The sequence below is a fragment of the Eptatretus burgeri genome, chromosome 14 (assembly GCF_056783735.1).
Source record: "Eptatretus burgeri isolate ZD-2024b chromosome 14, Ebu_testis_v1, whole genome shotgun sequence".
NCBI lineage: Eukaryota > Metazoa > Chordata > Myxini > Myxiniformes > Myxinidae > Eptatretus > Eptatretus burgeri.
The window spans coordinates 37,157,064-37,179,431 of record NC_140974.1 but is presented as its reverse complement, the minus strand read 5'-3'; the positions used below and the strand labels follow the sequence as shown (position 1 = coordinate 37,179,431).

Here is a 22,368-nt window from a genome sequence, read left to right as displayed (position 1 = left end):
TTTTACGGATCCTGGCGCACATGGAAATGAACAGGGGGGGGCAAAGCAAAAATTGAACGGGGCTGGTGAACGTGGGCAGTGGGCATGGCATGGCAAAGGTGAGCAGGCAAACACAGCCCGCAGAAGAAGGCCGCTGCAGGCAAACATAGCGGGCAGATGAACTGGCCGGCACAGGCCTTGAAGTACCACAGCTGCAGACGAAGTGGCCGGCACAGGCCTTGCAGCAACACAACAGCTGCCGATCAAGTGGGCCGGCACAGGCCTTGAAGTAACACAGCCAGCAGATGAACTTGGCCAGCCTTTGCCGTTCAGTGGAGGTTGGTGGAGGGAGTGCGGTGGTGCTGGCCACTCGGAAGGCGGGCTCGGACCTACCTACCTGTCTCCCTCCCAACCTATCGCCTTTGCCTGTCACTGTACATACCCACTCCCTTAATTTGTGAAAAACCAATTTAGCCCCCACTTATTTTTTTGTTGTTTTTATTTTTACTTCCCCACTATAAATCGTCCCCTAACCCCCTTTATCGTCCTTGTTCGGCTAACCTATACTGTCACCTAGCCTACTCCCAACCCCTACGTTCCCTTCCCGGAGGGGAACAAGGGAGAGCTAACGTCCTGTGTCGAGGCCCAACGAAGCCTCAGAATGGCCTCTCCAGAGTTCGGCGATCTTAACACCAAGTGGGTCCAGCGGCCCACAACGACAGCGAGGGGATGGATGGTGCGGAGGGGTACATCTCCTAATCTACCCTAACCATTTAACTGTTAAACTACCCCGGGGCTTTCAACAAGCGCCTCTCGCTTAAACTATTGGTTCTAACAACCCAGATTCCCGTCGCCTGTGTTGGTGTCCTTACAATTTCGGGCCTCGCCCCCAAATTTTCTCTCCGTGCCCTCACACGGTCTCCTGGCTGGGACACGTGGCTCCCTTTGGCAGGCACGACCCTCTGCCGAATCTCCCGCTATGGCACCCCCGGGCACTACACTGCCTCCGAGCCTACCAGCTCCCTAACACCGGGGAGTTCCCCCCATGGCACCTCCCCTGAAACGCACACGTGGCAGGCCGGCCTCCCGGGCCCCTTTCCGAGGGTCACCCGTGCCCACAACACTGCCCACGCGGCTAATGGTGCCCCGGGCCCCCGCACCAAGCAGGCGCACCCGTGCCCACTACTCTATCCCGGCCCCCCATGGGCCCATGGCCTACCGCGGCCGACTAGCCTGGTGCCCGGGGTACCCACTCAGCGATACTCACCTTTCGCAGCCACGCTCCCAACCCGTCAACAGGGCTCCTGCACCCCTCCAAATGGGTCTCGAGCCTACTTTCCCACCAACAACAAAACGACCTCCATTTTTCAATTTAACTAACCCAGCTAACTCACTCTACACTGACCCCGGGGGTCCCTTGGGCGGGAGTCACTCCTCCCCCCAATCACTCATCGCACCATGCATTCCCCATTCACTCCACACACACAGACCCGCTGGCTTCACTCACAACTCCAAGCACATGCTTCCACTTCACTCACCAACTCTTCAACACACACACCACTGAACTCTGCCATCCTTCTATCTACATCCCCTAACTAACTCGTGCTCCCACGTCGTCCCTTATACTACAGCACGTTCCATTTAACACTACGTAGCTAAACTACGTCCCCTCTACACATTCACTGTCTGTCACTGTCTCCAAAATAATCCCATAAATCAATTTCCCAACCTAAATCTGGCTACAATCCCTCTAACTAATCCATTCCACGGACTCCATGAGGACTTACCCCTGCCCCATGAAGTCGGTCTAACTAAGCTAACCCTTCCCCCTAACTAGTTTCCATCCTGTGCCCAGGTAAGGGGGTCTTTCACCCCTTGCCCAGGAATCCTTTGGACCCGAAAGTGAGGCTTGGCTTTCTTTTTTTTTTTTTTTTCCATGCGCAGCACCTGCGCGGCAACTCGCGCTCTTTGCACCTTGCAACTGCCCGTGACGTCATGCAGCTGCACGTGTTCCTCGTCCCTCCTTGGACGGGACCATCCGGCAGAGATACCCCTCCTGCCGAATTCCAACCCCACGTGCAGCCATGACGTCACCGTGCGCATAAAAAAAACAAGCCCCACGTCTCGAGGGGTTCCCCACGCGAATACATGTGCTTTGCCCGTTGGAGCTTAACACACACGATCGCGTGGAGAACCCGTCCGGTCCAAATCCATTTACCTGCCTAAACTTTGTCCGTCCGCGGGATCGGCAAATCCACCGCGTGCGTTTCCGGACCGGGACTTCACTCTCGCAAGCGAGCACGTGGTGGTCTCGTGCGTTGCACAGCACGAACCGCGTGCTCACTGCTGGGCGAACCCGGCACGGTCCCCGAAACAACTACAGCCGCTACTCGGCTTTCGTTCCTCCCATGTCGCCGTCGTCGCCTCCATTCAACCCACGCACACCTGCGTGTTACGACGCACACAGTCCACACCATCACATTCACACCGGGAGATGCGGCTGCGTGCTCCCGCATGCCAACCGACATCTCCCTCACATACCGCTCTCTCACACACACGGTCTCCCTTGCACACAGCGACCTTGCACACGGCCGTTCACTCACGCGTGCCTCACTACTCTCACACCGTGCCTCATCCACACACGCGGGGCACTCACCCGCGGTACCTCACTCATACACACGGCGACACTCACACACGCGGTCTCTTCCACACACGGTGCCTCACCCACACACGTGGGGGCACTAACCCGCGGTGCCTCACTCACACTCCGTGCCTCATCCACACACGGCGTGCTGGGAAGCACGTACTCCGGCACCATCGCCACCACACCACTCACACGTGGTGCCTCACTCATACTGGCCGTTTCACTCACACACACGGCCTCACTCACACACGGTGCCCCATCCACACCCGGCGTGCTGGGAAGCACGCACTCTGGCACCATCGCCACCACACCACTCACACACGGGGTCGCTTCCACACACGGTGCCGCACTCACACCTTGCACCACACACACAGGGACAACCACACTGGGGATTTGTGTCCCCACAAGGGTCTCCGGGGCCTCTACACCCCCCAAGCTCTCCGTGCACCCGTCCACAGCACTCGTCCCCTCAACCTCGCAAAGCACGACCGAACTCACCTGGTCGTGACTCGCCTCAAGGGGGCATACTCCCTCCCCTCGTTCCTGGAGGAGGCCATCCAGGTGCTCGCACCGGGTCCCAACATGCTCCGCGAGCTCAACCCCATTGTCCTCCACTACCTCCGTGTGTGCGTGCGCGTCACTTACCCCGTCTTCATCGTGTAGTCTTCCCTCTATTTTTTCTGTCTCCCGTGTCTCTGCCAACTCTTCACCCTTTACCTCCCTTGTCTCAACTATTATTTCCTTTGTCACGGCCTTCATGCCCGCCTGCAGGCATCGGCCCATGTTCTGCGTCTCACCCCGGAACTTTTTCATTTCTTCCTTCATGTTTGCTTCCATTCCGTTTATTTGCTTATTCATTTCGTTTTTCATTTCATTTGTATTTGTATCCATCTTCTCGTTCATGTGTTGTGTATTCGCATCCATCGTCGTTTTCACTTCATTCATTTGCTTGTTCATGTCTTTCATTTCGTTTGTGTTTGCATCCATTTTTTCGATCATTTTCGCATTCATCTTTTCGTTCATTGCCGCCAGCATGGCGCATAGCTGGGCCATGTTGGATGCACTCAGCTGAGTCGTTTCGGCAAGGGTTGGGGAAGGGTTTTGGTGGAGAGGGGGGGGGGAGGTGTCATACACTGCGGCCGCTGCCGCACCCACCTCGGGCCCTGGGTTCAGTTGGGCGAGTTCGTGTTCCTGCACAATCAACATTTCCTGCTCGGGGATTCCATCCTGAGCCATGGATTCTACACATTCTACATCCATTTCTAATACCCCCGGCTCCCGCTCGCCTTGAGACGCCATCTTGCTTCTCGTGAAGGGTTAATTTGCTCGCTCGTAATTTGGAGGGAATCGGGGGTCGCTTCTCTCACCCCTGGACCGATTCCCGTGAATTTAATTGGAGACAGGAGAGCCCGTTTTCCTGTTCTCCGATACCAGTGCCGCGAGGAGGGCGATGAATTTGTATCCCACTCCTGACACCAGTGTTGCGGTTTTCGCGCCCGCCGGCGTGCGACGGCCACGTAACTCGAATCGCGGCACGTCGCCCACCGGACGGACAATCCAGTCGTGACCCTCTCGGACTAACGCCGGGAACCAGTCACGGGTGGACCTTTCGGTCTCACCGCGATCGAGCCAATCAGCCCCCGCGTGGGATAGGGTTGCTCGCCAAATTCGACCTACCTAAGTACCCACGCGGAGGGTAGACCGGGCGATCGCACCTCGCCGCAGGTCGACTTCGGACACGGGCCACTTAAGCGACCCGTTCCGTACTATCAGAATAACCGAGCGGTGTTATCGTCGACCTCGACGGTTCGATTAATTATCGGGCGTATTCAGCCCACTACCAACCCTTTACGTGAAGCAAGATGAGGGTTCAATGGGGGAAAAGACGAAGCGAAGCGGGAGAACAGTTCAACAATAAAGCACATTTATTCGCGGCACACGGGAAGCACACAAATACAATTCCACCAAATGCACACAAAAAAAGAAAACACAATTCCATTTACACAAAAAGCAAACATAAAAGTGAAAACACAGTGCAGAGCTAATACCGACTACCGAGCACACGGCAACACTTATACAATTCTACCTCACAGACGGCGCCGACAACACATACCCAAAACCAAGGAAAAGAAATACCCCAAGAATGGGGTAGGCCTGAGGCCGAGACCGGGTCGGGCCTACCCGTCTGGTGATGAGACGCGGAGCGGCGATGGCCCCGCAACCCGCGGGCCTCGTGGACAGTGCCTGGCAGGGGGTGGGAACGGGGCCCCCTTGGTCGCACTATCTCAGCGCGGGGGAAACAGGAGGGGGTTGCTGATGCTCGGGGTATAGAGGATCTTTATTATGTGCGACGAGCGTCTCCACCTCGGCCAGGTCGCGCTGTCGGCCTCCCTCGGGTGCAGCTTCCTGCACGACGCGAGCACCCCCTCGTCTGGTGTCGCCGCCTTTCCACAGCTCCGTCCCCTCCGTTCCGACTCCACCGCACACGACGAGCAGCTCCACCGCCCGCGAAGTCTTGACCCTCTGCTTCCGACTCTCCTCTTCTTGACTCTCCGACCCTCCTTTGCGACTCTCTCGTTCCGACTCCTCGTTCTCGTTCTGACTCCTTCGCGACTCTCCTCTGCGACTCTCCTCTTCTTGACTCTCCGACCGCGTTCTGCTGACTCTCTTTTGACTGACGAACACCGTCCTTTTATCCCCCCGTAACTTCGCCTTTGACCCCCTCCCTTTGACCTTTCACCTCGCTCCCCATTGGCCCGAGAAAAAGTGGGCGTGAAGGCTTTTTGATCCACAAATTTGCATATATCGATCGTTCTGGAGGCGGGGCCAAATCGCCCCTCGCTCACCGATTGGACGGCAAAAAGTGGGCGTGTGTCGTTTTTGATCCGTTTTTGAAGCAGAAAATCCGTGATTTTGTACACGCTGTTCAACGTGCGCCCTACACGAGTCCAGCATCGGTGCCCATGAGTGGCGCGAGATGACGGTGATGCGATGGTGGCGAGTTGTGACGGTAAAGGTCGTGGCGGTTGTGGTGAAGCGGTGGTTGTGGTCGGTGGTTGATGTTGTGGTTGTGATCATGGCGGTTGGTCCAAAATAAAGATAGTAAAAGAAAAACGGCTATCCTGAAGAGTCGCAGCTCGCATAAATGACATGTATTCCCACTAGACAACGGGTTTGGGCCTAACTACACATGCACTTACCGAGATACCTCACCTAAGGGACCTGAATGGTGGTTTGCGAATCTGGTAACCACAACAGTATGATGAACACAGAAGAAGCACACAAACAGAAGTAGAAGTAGTAGAAGTAGCCTGGCTAGTCAAACATAAAACAAAGCAAAGACAGTCACATGCGAGATGCGCTGCGCTCGTTGAGCTGAGGGGAGTTGCTTTCTCTCAACACAAGTTCCACCAAAGACATGGAAGTGGAAGAGATCCATTTTCAGGAAGAGTCTGTTGAAAGCGTCATGACTGATGAGCCAATGCACGTGATGGCGATGACTCCGCTGAGTTCACGCCATGCGGTATGCCATATGCATAAGTATGCGAATACGATAAATGACTTCATTGTGTGAAGAAACATTGAAGTTCACTGAAGATGCAAAAATCATAACCCACCACACATACAGGATGTTCCCTTAAATAATTATCGCCCCTCCTCGAGAGGGTGTTTCTTTTGGGATATCCGGTACTTTAGATTCGATCCTGCTGAAATAATTCAAAAATATTTGGGAACAACTTCTAAATTTTGCTGAATCTTCCAGCTCCCTGTCGCAGATGTGTTAACAATTACTTTTACCCCCCCCCCCCCCCCCCGCTTGCTATCTTTAACATGTTGTTCCCTCTGCCACCGAAGGTGAACGGAAGATGTTCTCACCGCTGTCTGTCTGTTTGTTTGGGAGCAGGATATCTCAAAAGTTTGTAGATGGATTTGGAAGAAACGTGGTGGACAAGTTGGGTGTGTGAAAAGGACGAATTGATTCGATTTTGTTGAAGATCCGAGAAATTTAAAAAAAAGTGATTCCTCACCATTGAGAGATAGTAAGGGCACGATATCGAGAAGTAGCACGATATCTTAAAAAAAGGTATTGACGGATTCGGATGAAACTTGGTGGATGAGTTGGGTTGGTGACAAGGACGAATTGATTAAATTTTGGTTCAGGTCTGATTCTCGATCCGGACTATCAGTGGGATACAAAACCTAAACTGTTTAGCCTGGCAGAGGTATACGCTCCACTGAGTACTGTTCTAGTTTACATTTTCTATTGGATGATTTAATCTGAGTATTAGCTGCAGAATGGAGATTTATTTATTTCAGTGGTCAACACTGCTTTTTCCTCACATCTTTTAAAGTCCACAACAATTTGCCTTGTTAGGGTTAAGGATCAACCATGATGTATGTACTTGCATCATCGTATGTAAACCAGATGAGGAAGAATCTCAGCTTGCCATCCCTCTATTAAGGTGAATACAACCTCCACTCTTTCCGTGCTTTGTCCTCCCCCCAGGTTTCTGCAGTACTCACACGGTTCACCATCAACCCCCTTCTGGTGAAACTACCGAAATCCAGGTTCACTGCTCACCTCCACTCATTCACTCCTCTTTTTTTCCCACCTGTAGACTCAACTTCCAAATTCTCTTCAATCTCATTCTTCCCTCCAGGTATTCAAGACAGCTGTTCACCATCATCTCAGATCGTCCCCCATCCAAAACCATTATGTTTTCTACCCGTGTTAACCCCACCTTCCAAATTTCCAGTTTTCCCTCCTGAAAGTTCCCTTCTGTATCCATCTTGTCCATCCCATGGAGCCCCTCATTCCTCCCCACACCCATTGTTTGTCCAAGTCTGCCTCCACCTTGGCCTTCAACTCTGCTGTTAGTGCCCCCCCCCCTGAGTGGGCCGATAACAGCAATTTTTGAGAGGAATCGTGCAAATGATGATACAAGCATCAAATTTGGCACATTTGTTCTCCAGGGGATTCTAATCAAAAATGCCTGATTGGCCATTTGAAAGTACAAATTTTTAAAAATTTGAAGAAAAAAAAAACTTCAAAAAAGTCAAGATCACGAATCAATGTTGGATGCTGGCTGAGATTGGTGAATGTTTCAGAAACATCATCAAAGACATTCCAAGTCTGCCATGCAGTTTTCTTCCCTTTACCGCGGAAGGCAGACACGACGTCACATCCAGTGAATGCATGGAAGTATGGGATCCCTCGAACTTTCTCAGGCCCTATTGCAGAAACTACCTCATGGACTGGAATCCATCGCGCCTTGGCTCCTTGGCCAAAGACAATCCACATGTTCTCAAGACCTAGTTCCTGTAAGGATGGCAGTACAAATATTGCTATGACTAGTACGTCCGTGTCATTAGCCTTAATGATAATGGACTTGCTATCATCCGTCGTTGCATCTCTGGCGTGTACAAATATTCGAGTATCAGCTTCTTCATGACAACATGGAGACACAGCATCCAGTGACTTCCTTGTGCTGCTAATGGCATCTTCTCCTTTTGTGACAATGACTGTGCTTATCGTCTGCGCTTCACACATCTTTTCTGCAAGGAAGTGAAACAGCTCAGTCTTGTTGCTGTCATCTCGAAGAAAGCTTCTCCAGTTACTTGGGGTCTTACTGGTTCCTGTCCCTCTTCTTCTGATTCCTTGCCCCCTTTTCGACCTTGCCTCGGACTTCAGACTTGACTTCTTGTACACATCAAACACTACGTCCACCCTCTCGTACCTGGCACCATAGGATTCCACCTTTGGGATGATAACTTTTTTCAGCATAGTCATCAAATATCTTTGAAGTGCGTGGAGGTAGGGCATTGATAAGTGCTGAGCCATCAATGATGACTGCATCTCCCCTTGGTTCTCTGTCTGGGATGTTCACTTGTACTTCAAGAATTTCAGCCAGCTGTGACTTCAAAAAAATTTTTTTTTCAAATATTTCAAAATTTGGATTTTCAAATGGTCAATCAGGCAGATTTGATCAGAAAGCCCTGCAGAACAGAAATGCCAAATTTGATGCTTGTATCATAATTTGCACGATTTTTCTACTATCTACTTCACTACCCCCCTCTCTCTCCTGTTCCTTTTGTCCTGCTGTGTCCTGATACATTCAGTGTACCTGTACTCGCTCTTCCACGAGCCTCGACTGTGTGTACTAAAACATATTTACTGAGCCCATTCGGGTGTTTTTTAAATCAACAATGCAATATAGTGTCATGGTAATTGTCCTAAGATGAGCTCAGTTTTCAGAAGCTTTGATACCACTGCCTTCATGTTGTTTTGATGTTTTGAACTCATGACCTCTGGGATGCTCGTAAAGAGGTCCTAACCACGAGACCATCAGGTTCCATCAAGTTACTATTGTTTTTGTATAATTTTGCTTGAAGCTCCTCCATTAAGCTTTTTCCAACACAACAATCCCTCCCTGCAGAGTTGTATTTTATGCACATCCTTATAATATATCCTTACTATATATCCAAACACCTTGACGTGTGTGTCACCTGTGCCTACAAACAATTGGACTTGTATCCACCACTGACATCATATGAACTCATTACTCGTGCTGTTTTGAATTTTTGTTCTGCCAAACCGACAGGTGTTTTCAGAGTTAAGGAGAAATTTGTGGAAAGTAAGTACTGGTGTTGACACCTTTAATCTGGGTTAAAATCCAACCTGACTGTAACCTGTCATCTTTGGGCTTTGCCTGTGGAGTGTTTCAACAGTCCACTTCCTTTCAGAGATTCGAGTGAGCCGGCTGTTTTGTCTGCCAGTATTCACTTGCAGTCTCTGTGTCTCTCTCTCTCTCTCTCTCTCTCTCTCTCTCTCTCTCTCTCTCTCTCTCTCTCTCTCTCTCTCTCTCTCTCTCTCTCTCTCTCTCTGTCTCTCTCTCTCTCTCCGTTTCTACCTCCGTCTCTGTCTCTGCATTCACTTATACTTCTACCTCTGCGTCTTGATATCTGAATCACTATCTCTGTCTCGACCTTTGCTTCTGTCTCTACCTCTGTCTGTATGTATCTTTACCGATGTCTTTACTTCTACTGTATCTCAACATCTATCTCTATGTCTATCTCTGTGTCTCTCTCAACCACTGTCTCTACCTGTCTCAGTCTTAGTCTCCACATCTGTCTCTGTCTGTCTAAGTGTCTACCTCTTCATACATCTGTCTCAGTCTCAGTCTCTATGACGTTGATTGTTGAAAAGCTCTTTTTACATTTGTCAGATCAGATTGTAGAAATATTATCTACATAAGCAAAAGGAAGATATACTTCAATAAACCATTTCATTTGGTAATCAGAGGATGTTCCTTGTTTGTTACAAACATCCACATGGCGAATAAAGCATCAACCTTGTGCAAAGTGTACTCATTCTGAGCTGGGATATCGCTTCGCTGGTAATGTTTCCACCGTGGCATAAGTAACGAAGTATCCACCACTCCAATATATATGTATATAAGAGGATTATCCTTGTGAACAATGCAGCTGTCGCGAAGAATCAATTCAATCAATCAGCCAATAACATGAGAGTACCTTGATTTAGAGATGTGGATCAGCTTCATGGACTGATGGTGAAAGCGTGTACGTTCGTCCTCCGGCAACCTGTCCGCTTGTGTGAACAAGGTGTGCTGTTTGAATGTAGACCTGAATTATTTGTTTGCAACTGCAACACCTGCAATTAAGGCTGAACGGTCCTTCATTGTTACTAAATTTGAGACAAGTTGTTGAGGCTCTTCGACATCTCGAGGCATGAATCCAGTTCTATGTGGATTTGGCACAGCATTTTGAAGGTATTCAAACGCTACCGACATCTGCTTACCTGCTACCCGGAACCAACGTGGACCATCTACACCTTTGTTGCTGGTTTGTCGCAGATTATCCATCTTTTCATGAGAAGGTGGACATGGTCTGCCTTTGACATCATTATGCAGCGCAAGTTGCAAAATATTCTGACATTGATGTGACCACAGCTTTCACCCACAGTGCTTCAGGCCTATAGGCCACCTCACGTGTCGGCGACGGCGCGAGAGCAGGAGAACAACCTTCACGACCTTGCAGACATTTTCCCCAAGCAAATTAACTCAAGTTTCACGCCTGCCAACCAGCTCTTACAGCTTTACCATACTTCCACTTTTATAGTTCACCTCTTGTCATATCCCTTAAGCACTATTCCTCCAATGAAATTTTTTTCCAACTTCATGATATGTTTGTTTTTATGATAATTTTTTTAATGAATATTGATAGAAGTGCTGAGCCTTCTCATTATGAATTACCAGGCATTCTTCTCTACATGTGCATCTTCCAAGAGTGAACAATTGGTGTACTGTGAGAATAATTAAACAAAAACAAATGAAGAACAGTGTTGGTCCACTTTTGGTGACAAACACCATTGACTTTGTCACTCACACTTTGAAACAAAAGTTTTGTCGGTATCAGGAGGAATATTGCATCCTTACATGGTTTACCATTGTTAGGTTGCAATCTGTGAATAAGTTTGGCTTGCCTGTCCCATTTTCAATATTGGCATAAAATGGTGTCTTCCCATTTCTGAAGAACACCCCACACCCCACTCCCCCTTCTCCCACCATTCACCCCCTCACTCACCCTTATCAAAGTTGCCCCCCCCCTCTCATCCACAAAGCTTCCTCCTTCCCCTGTCTTCTTTCCTCCATCTCATCATCTATCTCCTCAAATCCTCAACTGCCTTCTGACCCTTCTCTTATTATTCCACACTGGACCTCAACCCAGCACAACAGAGCCTTTCTCCTCCTCATCCGGCCCCCTCCCCAAGCTCTTCTGCAATCCGCCACACTCTTTCAACAACTCTCCTTACCTCCCCCCTCCTCCCTTGTCCTACCCTCCCCCTCCCCTCCCACCCCCTGCACCAAAAGCCTCCTCCCCTCCCTCTTCATTAACAGTGTGGACCTCAAATATCCTGGGCCTTCGCGCAAACCTCACAGATCTTTCCATACAGGTTGCCAGTGACAAACCAGACATAATCTGCCTCACAGAAACTTTCCTCCCTCAAAACGTCTCTGATTCCCACTCGGGTATGACAGACCTGAGCCTCGCCCTGGTGGAGGAGTTGCTCTCTTCATCAAAAAATCGATTCCTCACTCTCCATACATTGCCCTCACTCCTCACAACTCCAGGAATACTTCTGGCTGCGACTTCCCCTCCACTCCCACCCCATGTTTATATGTGTAATGTACCATCCACCAAACAGTCATGACTCCATCTACATCTCGCTCTATGAAAACATGGACCAACTTCTAACCTCTCATCCGAACTCTTTCTTCCTCACATGTGGTGACTTCAATTGTCATCATGCCAATTCGCTGGGTGTGGGTACCTCTCTCACCTGTCATGGCACCTCAGCAAAAGCTTTCTGCGACTCATTGGGACCGATTAAATCGGTCAACTTCCCGACCCGGATCTCAACCAATCTCTCCATCTCTTCTGGATCTGATTTTGACAAATTTCCCTGACAATATCTGCTTCTCTTCCTCCGCTCCAATCGGTTCTTCTGACCACGTCCTTGTCAAAGTGGACATCTCTCTGGCTGTTATCAGAGAACCACCTCACCGCCATCGAGTCTGGCATTTCACTCAACCTGACTGGAAGGGTTTCCAAGCAGCCATCAAACTTATAGACTGGTCTCCTATCACTACTTTCTCCAACATCAACTCATCCTGGGAATTCTTTCAAAGAAACTTGCTCTCCCTCATGCACAGATTTGTCCCCTCTTGTCTTCAGTTGTCCTACCCTCCTCCTGCCCTTGTTTTACTGAAGCTTGTGGCGAGGCAGTTGTCCTGAAACAACTTGCCTTTGCCTCATGGAAAGCAAACCCAACTGAGGGCAATCTCAGTTCCTTCCATAAAGCTCGGAACAAGTGTGTATCTACCCTCAGGAGAGCTAGAAAACAACATCTTTCTAATCTCAAGTCTGAACTCTCAAACCTCTCTTCCTCCTCCAAATCCTGGTGGCATCGAATCAAATCTGTTTCTGGTGTATGTTCCCCCTCCATCCCCTCCCAAACCTCAAATGGCTGCACCACTGACACCGCACGTGAAAAGGCTGAATGCCTAAACTCGGTGTTTGCATCTAAATCTTGCGTCTGAAACCCATCACTTTCTCTCCCCACTTTACCCAGTCACACCCAACTGTCCTTGGACTCTGTGTCCTTTTCTTCTGACAAAGTGGAGAGTTTACTGTCAAACCTCGACTCAGATTCTGCAACCGGTCCAGACGGCATCAGCCCACGTGTCCTAAAAACCTGCTCCTCTGCTGTTGCTCACCCTCTCTCTGTTCTATTCACCCTCTCATTTGCTCAAGGTCATCTGCCATCTGCTTGGAAATCAGCAAACATCACTGCCCTGCATAAAAAAGGTGCAAAAAACAGATGCCTGCAACTACAGACCAATTAGCATTCTACCAATCATCAGCAAGGTTATGGAATCCATTATCGCTTCAGACATAAATCCTTCCTCTTCTCCAATGGCCTGATTTCCGATCATCAATTTGGTTTCAGAGCGGGTCACTCTACCCTGGATATTCTGCTTCTGCTCTCCCAACAATGGATGGAGGTACTCAATGCCAGACATGAAATCAGAGCCATATCCCGAGACGTATCGCATGCTTTTGACACGGTCTGGCACCCTGCCCTGCTCACCAAACTCTCTTCCGATGGTATCCAAGGCCATCTCCACTCATGGCTCACAGACTTCTTGTCCTGTCGCAGCAAATGTGTGGCCCTAAATGGAGTTCTCTCATCCCCTCTTCCTCTCCAGGCTGGGGCTCCTCAAGGTAGCGTTCTGGGCCCTGTTCTTTTTCTGGTTTTCATCAATTATCTCTCTGACTCTCTGGGAAATCCTCTATATCTCTTTGCTGATGACCCCACCCTCTGCCGTACCATCTGTCATCCCTCAGACTGGGAAGCTGCAGCTTCTTTGCTCTCTGCAGATCTGAGTAAAATCACAAACTGGTCCAACACGTGGAACATGTCTTTCAATCCTGACAAATCTCACACTCTCACTATGTCTTTCTGAAAGGACCGTTTAGAACCCCCCCCCATCCACTTTCTCAACGATCCTCTGGAAGAAGTCCTTTCATTCAAGCTTCTGGGACTCACTATCTGTCATGATCTTTCCTGGGAAAGCCACATTTCCAACCTGGCCTCCAAAGTCAGTCGCCGACTGGGAATCCTTCACCGTGCAAAGTCCTTCCTCGGCCCACCTGAGCTCCTGACCACATACAAAGCTTTCATCCGCAGCCTGATGGAGTACGGCTCTCCCCTCAGGGCTGGTGCTTCGGCTTTGAATGATCGGCCAATGATCCCCGGAGATCATTGGTATCTCCGGCGACGAGGGTGAGTCTTTGGGCCTCTCACTCTCTCACCGCAGGTAGGTCGGTGGTCTTTCTGTCTTCTACCATCTCCTTTCTGGTCTTGCCCCCCCCCCCCGCTCCATCTTGGACAGGTCTGCACTCCCACACAGTATACCAGCAAGCTGGCACTCATTTTGCTGACCTTAGAAGGATGACAGGCAGAGTCAACCCTACCTGGTATTAATTCAACAGCCAAAGGGGATTTGAACTCAGTATTCTCGGATCCCAAGCCCACCACCCTAACCATTAAGCCAACACCAGGATATATATATATATATATATATATATATATATATATATATATATATATATATATATATATATATATATATATATATATATATATATATATATATAATCTCCACAAAGAACTACCGTCCGTCTGTCACCCAGATGATTGTTGCCACTAATGCAAACCATTCAACCCGAAGGCACATGATGTGGTCGGCAGGTGAATCGAAACTTGTGAAGTGTGACGAGCACTCCCCTGATCTCCATTGGACATCGTCCTACACCAAACCGTCACCTCCAACCCAGAGGCCTCGGCCTGGCGACTCTATCAAGTAGACAAAGATTACAGGGTCAACATGAGTTAAACATCAAACGGAGCCACCTATCTGGATTTCGGGCTTATATGCCCTCATCAGAATGGCATACCGATAAATATCAAACCAATGATGACCACATTTGTCGTTTAAGCATTAGACACACCTCCTGCCTATTATGATGAGTATCTCCACGGATTGTCTCACAGGGTAAAACCGCATAATCCACAAAGAACAACCAGCCGTCTGCCACCCACACTCCACATGTTTCGATTTACACGCCGATCACATCACATGCTTTCTGGTTGAATGGTTTGCATGAGCATGAACTATCGTCTGGGTGGCAGATGGACTGTTGTTCTGTGGATTTTTGAAAAAGATTCACGATTTTGGTGAAGATTCTTCACCATTGAGATGGGGCCAAAAACTATGCATGGCATGATATCTCTATAAATTATGGATGACTTGTGGCAAAACGAGGTGGATGAGTTAGTTAAGTGACAACAACATTCCGATTCGAGTTTGATTCAGGTCTGGATTCAGATCCGACCTTCCAGAAAAATACAAAATGTAAACAGTTCAGCCTGGCAGAGGTATGGGCTCCACCGCGTGCCGTTCCATTTTGCCAAGTGTTACTCTATCAAAGATTTTTAATTTATATGTTTCATTGTTTTTTTTCCTGGAGTTATTTACTTCGTTTTTTTTTTCATGAGGTTCATATATCTAGACTTCACAGCTAAGTGATAACTTAAATCAAAAGTGAATTGCAGAAACATTCCAAAAATATGATGATGTTGAAATTGTTTACACCAACAGGCAATCGGGACAAGTTCGCCGGTGTGTCAAAGTCGACCAATTTGTTTGGCCCAGCATGCATTCGTTATAATTCTCGTTTAACATTCTTTATAATATAACAAATACAATTCTCGATGCATGTGTAGGAATGTTTGCAGAAAATCTTCCAAATTTGTTACAATTGCCTGTTTATGTGAGCTTTGATATTTATCGGTTTATCTATGGTTTTAGTTTCAGACGCGTTCGACATCAAAAGTGATTCCTACCTCTTTGAGCATTCATTTCCCAGTGTTGCTTTCATGTAATGTTTCCTTTTATTCTCCTCTTAGTCATACCTTTCGCCACACTGAAATAGAGCTTTTAATATTAAACAAAAACACTTCCTTCTCACGGGTAGCATTTTCGTGCCCACCCCAAGCGGCCCTGAGGGAATTAAAAGTCAGCCACAAGGTGAAGGCTGTCACCATGTATAGACAAGACTAGGAGCAGCGGGCAAAGTATCCTTTCCATGAAGGTCATTAATAAGCCATCTGAGTTTCTACCCAGCAATTCAATGGTGACGTCGTCATTCTCACTAGGAGAGCTCTTTTTAAGTTTTTTTTTCTTCCTAATACTGTTCTTTTCAGTTGGATTTGGTCAGAACACCCAAAAATTGTGTGGAAGTTATAACTGCCAGAAGCAAGTGTTGGTAAATGTGTCAGTCGGCTTTACGTCTCTCGTGTAGAAAAGTTACCTTACCTGCCAAAGAAGGAGGGAACTTGCAATTGAAGCTTTTGTGTCATCAAGTGAGTCCAGCGGACGAGGCAACAGGTAGGTAGGTAGGCACCCTGCCATAGATCAATTCATTTTTCATTGACATTACTTATTGGTTCAATTATTATCGGTTTTGACCACAGATAACATAATTTTAGTGCGTCTTGAATTTGGCCAGGGGTATCACCTCAAAGGCAAGCAGGTGAAGTTCATGTTAACTTCTGAACAATTTTGTTTGTAAACATATGCAGATGAAATTGAAAAACCAAGTCCAAGTGTCTTTTTAGACATTTAATGAATTTTATGCTTTCCCTCATCCAGTCGTGACATGCTCACAAAGAACTACATGCCGCAGGGTTTGACTGATCTTTAAAAGCCAATCAGGTCTCTGCCGGTAAAGGTCTCTGCTCTCTGCTCAAGTCTCAGATGGGGAAATCAAACCGTGCATTATCCTGAGAACCTTGAGCATTCCACGGCAAGGGAGTCAAAATCAAAATTTGGGTTCGATGTGGATTGTCACATGTTACCTAAGGACCATTCAATGCACACAAACGTTGTTGTTGTTACAGCGCCTTCAGAAAGTATTCACGCTCCTAAACTTTTGTCACATTTTGTTGTGTTACATCCTGAATTTAAAATGGATTAAATTTAAAAAAAATTGTCACCGATCTACACAAAATACTCCATAATGACAAAGTGAAAACATGTTTTTCCAAATTTTTACAAATTAATTAAAAATTAAAAGCTGAAATGTCTTTCATCAATCAGCATTCAACCCCCTGAGCCAGTACTTTGTGGAAGCGTCTTTGGTAGTGATTACAGATTCGAGTCTTCTTGGGTACATCTGTATCAGCTTTAAACATCTGGATTTGGGGATTTTCTCCCATTCTTCCTTGCAGATTTGCTAAATCTCTGTCAAGTTCGATGGGAGCATCGGTGAACAGCGATCTTCAAGTCTTTCCACAGATTTGGCCTATTAGTGGGATACAAAACGTAAACTGTTCAGCCTCGCAGTCGTATGCTCTCGACCGAGTGCTGTTCTCGTAGTTATTATTATTTTTCTCAAGTTGCCTCAACTGGCTGACCCCTGTATTGTCATCTGTTGGTTTCAGGTTCAAATCCTTGACTTTGCTTAGAGAGGAATGGAAAACTTCCCAGTGTATTACTCTGCCTTGAAACTACTTCAACAGAACCGATGCACAGGCAACAGATTATGGTCACAGAAAATGGTCGCTGTTTTTTATTATTATTATTTTAATCGTCAGTGTTTCAATGTTTTGCAAATAGCATTACTGATCAAGCTAGCATTAAGGGTGTTCTCCAGCCCTATATTTAACAGTTATCCATAATGTAATCCTTGATAGGGAGGACTGTGTGAAGGATTGGGGTCAAGAATGGCACTCCGACCCTCAATGTGTCTCCTAAAATATTGTGCATTCCAAGTGGATAATCAAAAGCCATCTCTCTGTAGGTACTTGTAGACATCACCATCGATGATTGGTGATGTTTTAAGTTCTTTTTTCCACATTTATTTTTACTCGATACGAGTGTTGGTGCATTTCGGCAGTCTTCTGGCTATTATTTATCCAGGAGGTTGTAGCCACTTGTCATTGTGATGTCGTTGAGGACACATTTGGTTGTTGATTCTCCTTTGATGATGTTTTCTGGTCCACTGTAAGGGATGTGTGTCTCTTCCTGTTTGCACTGGCTGATCCCAAATTATGGTGACGTGCCTGTTGAACGTGCAACCTTGACTTGGTGATAATACCATTTGACAGCCTCAGACTGATGTCAGAAAGCACAGATAGGTTTGTTATTTTATTTTAGTGATTATAAGACTCACGATGGAGCTTGTACACATATCACATGCAGGAGAAGACATGAGTAGACATCAATATACTTTTAAATGAATTACAAGGACATTAGTAGAAAATGTACAATCATATGGGATGTGGCATATGAATCTGGTGAACCTGAGGCAGGAGATCACATAGGAACACCAACAGACAAACACAAACTTTGGTGAAGTTGTGCTGCTATCCTTTTGTGTTCCTCAAAGCAGTTGTGTCTGACGGCTTGGCAGGATGTGATCTGCCGTTTACAGTTTTTCATGACACATTCCACATCGTTTGTCAGTTGTTTCTTTTTAATAAAACACTCGCTCCTTGTAGTACCGTGGTAGGTCTTCAGTGATGGTGCAGATAATATAATCCCTTTTAATCCCCCCTTAAGATCACTGTACTTCAAGCATTCAAATGGCTGTTTGGTATCCCAATGGTTCTTCTTGAGAATGTGCAGCAACTGTCCATAAACTGGTTTGTCTATCTATTCTTTGGACCTTTCTACTTTTACCGATACCTTGTTCCGATGCTACGCTTTGCTTTGCACCTCAGCCATGACCTACATCATGTGTTCATTGTGGATTCCTTCCTTGAACTTGCCAATTGAGTGATTGAGTTCAGGACCTTTGACTTGTGTTGCAGGAAGACTTTTAAAGTGTCTTCATTATCACTCAAGTATCTATTATCGTTTTTTGGAACCATGATAAAATTAAATCCCGAAAAAAACGAAAAAACATCTCAAATAATACTTTAGACACTGATACAACCACAACACCTATGGTGTGTAAAAGCAGGACCAACTTGTCTCATTGAGTGTTGTTCTCTTAAGTTCCAAAAATCAAACCAGCTGCCAACAAAAGCCAGATCTTCGGAAGAACGTGCTTTTCCATCGGCGTTTCTCTTGGAGGGAACCGTGTACATCCTGCTCACGTGCACGTGACCCGAGCGCACTATTTGATGATCACACTTTCAGCGCAGAATGGGCATAGCCCGACAGGTGTGAAGCGTGTGCTGTAACGTTATATCTCCCTTGCATCTAACAACAGCGATCTCTATCTCCCTCTCGGTCCCCGTCTGTAGTTGTGAACCGGCGACCAAGCAGGCGTCCATGGGAGATTAAAATTATGCGTGCAGGTAGCAGAAGCGAAAGGATGAGGCCCTACAACTAAACCAAAGAACCGTCTTTTATTCATGACATCAAGCAGGCCATTTGAACCAAAGCGACCATAGAATGGTCTCCTCATCATACGTTTGGGTTAGGTTTAGTCTAATCGGGGATAGACTGAAAGCACATGTATGAGGTAAGAGGGTAGAAAAGTGTAAGGGGAGGTACGTGTGGGTGAAGGTAGTGTTTGGAGAGTTTTAATAATTCAGGGATGGGAGAGACTACTAACTAGGGGTCAGCAGCTGAAAGGCATTTTTATAAAGTGGCCACGGTTTTACATGGTTTCAGTCCTCGAGTTATGGAGACACGAGTCTGAATGTCGGTTTGAAGCACCAAAGTTGCAGGAACCGAGTGCAATGGCCAATACGATTGGTCAGTTGTTTAGTATCATATGCGAAAGTCGTTTAAACATCTCTTGCGGAGTGCTTCGGAAATGGACATTCAATAACTCACTTCATGGAAAGCTGATTGCAGGTCATTCGGATACAAAATGGCCTGTTCAGTAACAGCAGGTTCTTTGGTTCTAGTTCAACAGAAACTTATATCGGAAATGTTCAGTGTTTCATTATTAGTAGGTTCTTTAAAAAAAAAAAAACATTCACAGGAACAACACAATTTAGTTGTCATTCAACTTTACTCCATTTGATGAGTGTACACAAGTGTTAGCTTAAACTTTTTCATTCATTTTTTTATTCCGACAAATTCCTGGTTGTATGATTACATCATTCGAGATGACATTGTATGGCATATGTAAACTCACCTGATGGAATTTGATTAAAAAAAATTAAAATATAAAGCCTACGATTTTGACAATGACGTCATAATGATGACTGTTTCTTATGGGGTTACTTCAATGACCTGATATTATTACTCAAGGTGACCTCTGAAGTGTTGACTTGATGACCTCAAGGTGCAAACCCTCACGGGTTCACATTTCCTCACAACAGAAGTGTTTATCTCGCCCTGTTGGTGGTGATGTCACTGGTCTGGATAATAAACGAAATGACAATGAACCGCAATCACACGAGTTTGATTCTTAGGATTGACGGATCTGGAGTATCATGAACCTTATATAAGAATGATAATGTCTCGCTTTCATCCCCGTGAAACTTAAAAACTACACCGGCTCAATTGAGAGCCCTTTAATCAATGACATCATAATTAGGGATGAATACACTAAAGGATGTACAAAGTTGTACACTGAAATATGAATTTATTGGGAATGATGTAAACGTATCACATTTTCCTTCACCTTATGAACGGGGACTGTCAAGACTGCTCGTTTGAAACGGGTGACAAAGATATCAGAATAAATTTACAAGTCATATGATACCATGTCCATAACTACGATGATGTCATGCTTCACCACGTGGCTCATCCTTCATATGCCTCTAATGAAGGGTTTCAAAATTACGGAGTCATTGTCAATATTTTTGAATTTTTTTTCTTTTCTTGAGATGTGGGTAGGATATCGTGTACCGATAGAATGGCCCACAAGTAGTCCAGATTTAACACCACTTGACGTTTTTTCTTTGGAGATACCTGAAATTAATGGTTTATATCACAAGACCACGTACCACTGAAAATCGAAATAATGAAATCAGAAACGAATGTGCTAAAATCCATGTGTCAATGTTAAACGTTCAAGGAAACCTAGGTGTATAAATGCATGTCAGTGGCTCACAATTTCAGCAATTACTATCATAAAATTATTAAATAAATATCCCAATGATTCTGGACTTCTGAGACACCCTGTGTAATAACTAGTCGAACATGACACCGATTGAAAAAAGAAAGAAAGACAGAACAATATTTGAAAATGAATCGCCATGAGAACGTTATCTCCTCAATCGTGCTCGAGACCCGATGTCGACGAGCTAAGTTCCATTGGGAAATGGTGGCAGGAAGAGCTATGTTCGGATGACCAATCGCAGGTTGTCAAAGCGTTTTACTAATGGTGTTTACTCTGTATCCACTGTCTTTGGCAATCTATATTGTGTGAACAGGATTCAATCCGACGGCCAGTGCTCTCGGTATACATTCAAGCTGTATAGATATCCCCCGAAGTATCCACGGTTAACTTCACCAGATATCCATCTCGAGTAAATAATGTACAACATTTCCCTTTATATGACTATCTGCTCAACTCCCTCACCGACTAAAAAGGTCGCACCCCACAAAAATCGGTTGATGATTTTAAAAAAACAAATAGAAAATAATAAAAAGTCCCTTAAAGGTTCCACTTTATGGTCACTTGAAGCCATTACCCTCTCTCTCCCGTTCTCCATTTTTCCTCCTGGTATTTTCACCTTCAAACTGATGGTTTTGCAAAAATAAATGAATTACGAGACCGGCGTATTGGCTCTCAAACTATCCAGACTCCATCCTAATGATGTGCCCAAAAAAACCCCAAAATAACCTAAATGGAAATAAAGAAGAACGTGCTAAATGAAGAGTGATGGAAACTTTAAAATTCAAAATCGACCAAAACACAAAACACAAATAAGTTCGAATGCCAATCAAAACCCCCCCCCAAAAATAACAATGAAAATTGAGTTTGGAGATTACATGAAAATCGTGCGGCAAGCCGTGCGCGCAGTTATCGAGCAATAAAACGAAATGAATGATCAGAAAGGTAACTGTTTATTAGTAGCAACGAGTGGTGAAGAAGATTGGAGGAAGTAAAGAAATAATTGCGTGGTGCAGAGCGCTTAAAATTGTTCCTAACAAGCGAGTAATGGCTCCTAATAGCTCCTTGGAGATTTCGAGATGCGTGCTTATTGAGACGCGACCCCAGGCCCTGGACAGAGCCAGCTTCCTCAGCCAGGAGCCTGTCCACTTACATGTGTTCCTATCTGTCTGAGTACATGTCCATGATACTTACACCTTCTTAGATATCGTCGCGAGATCAAGAGGTCACACTTTTAAAGGGGTCAGCTTTTGCAAGGGATGCTGCTTGGAGTTCAAGGTGTTAAATCAACTTGAATTTCTAACCTGAAAGCCCTGGCTTTCTTTTTTTGTGGAGTTATTCCCAATCCAAGCACTACCTTTGAATGGGAAATTGGCTTGGGGGCATCGGCAAGCATCCAGGTGGTGACCTCGCACTTTGACCCACGGAGTGTGGGACAGTTGGCCCGGAGGGATAATCCGAAACGACGTTCAGCTTCGTTCAAGAAACGGTTCCTTGTTCTGCCTCAAACACGGAGGGCTGATCAGTAAGTCCACAGCCTAACGGAGTAGTAGGAGAATAGAAAAAAAAGA

General features: G+C 46.4%; 1 protein-coding gene across 2 annotated transcripts in view; it reads right to left on the bottom strand.

Moving 5' to 3' along the window:
* Positions 1–21,731: 21,731 nt before the first annotated feature.
* LOC147012975 (transcription factor Sox-1b-like) overlaps positions 21,732–22,368 on the bottom strand; it is a 7,605-nt gene continuing 6,968 nt past the window's right edge. For both annotated transcript variants that reach the window (XM_085854382.1, XM_085854381.1), the window contains one exon: positions 21,732–22,335. In XM_085854382.1, the coding sequence (XP_085710508.1) occupies positions 22,320–22,335 (16 nt within the window). In that variant the 3' untranslated portion in view covers positions 21,732–22,319. The remainder of the gene's footprint in view (positions 22,336–22,368) is intronic.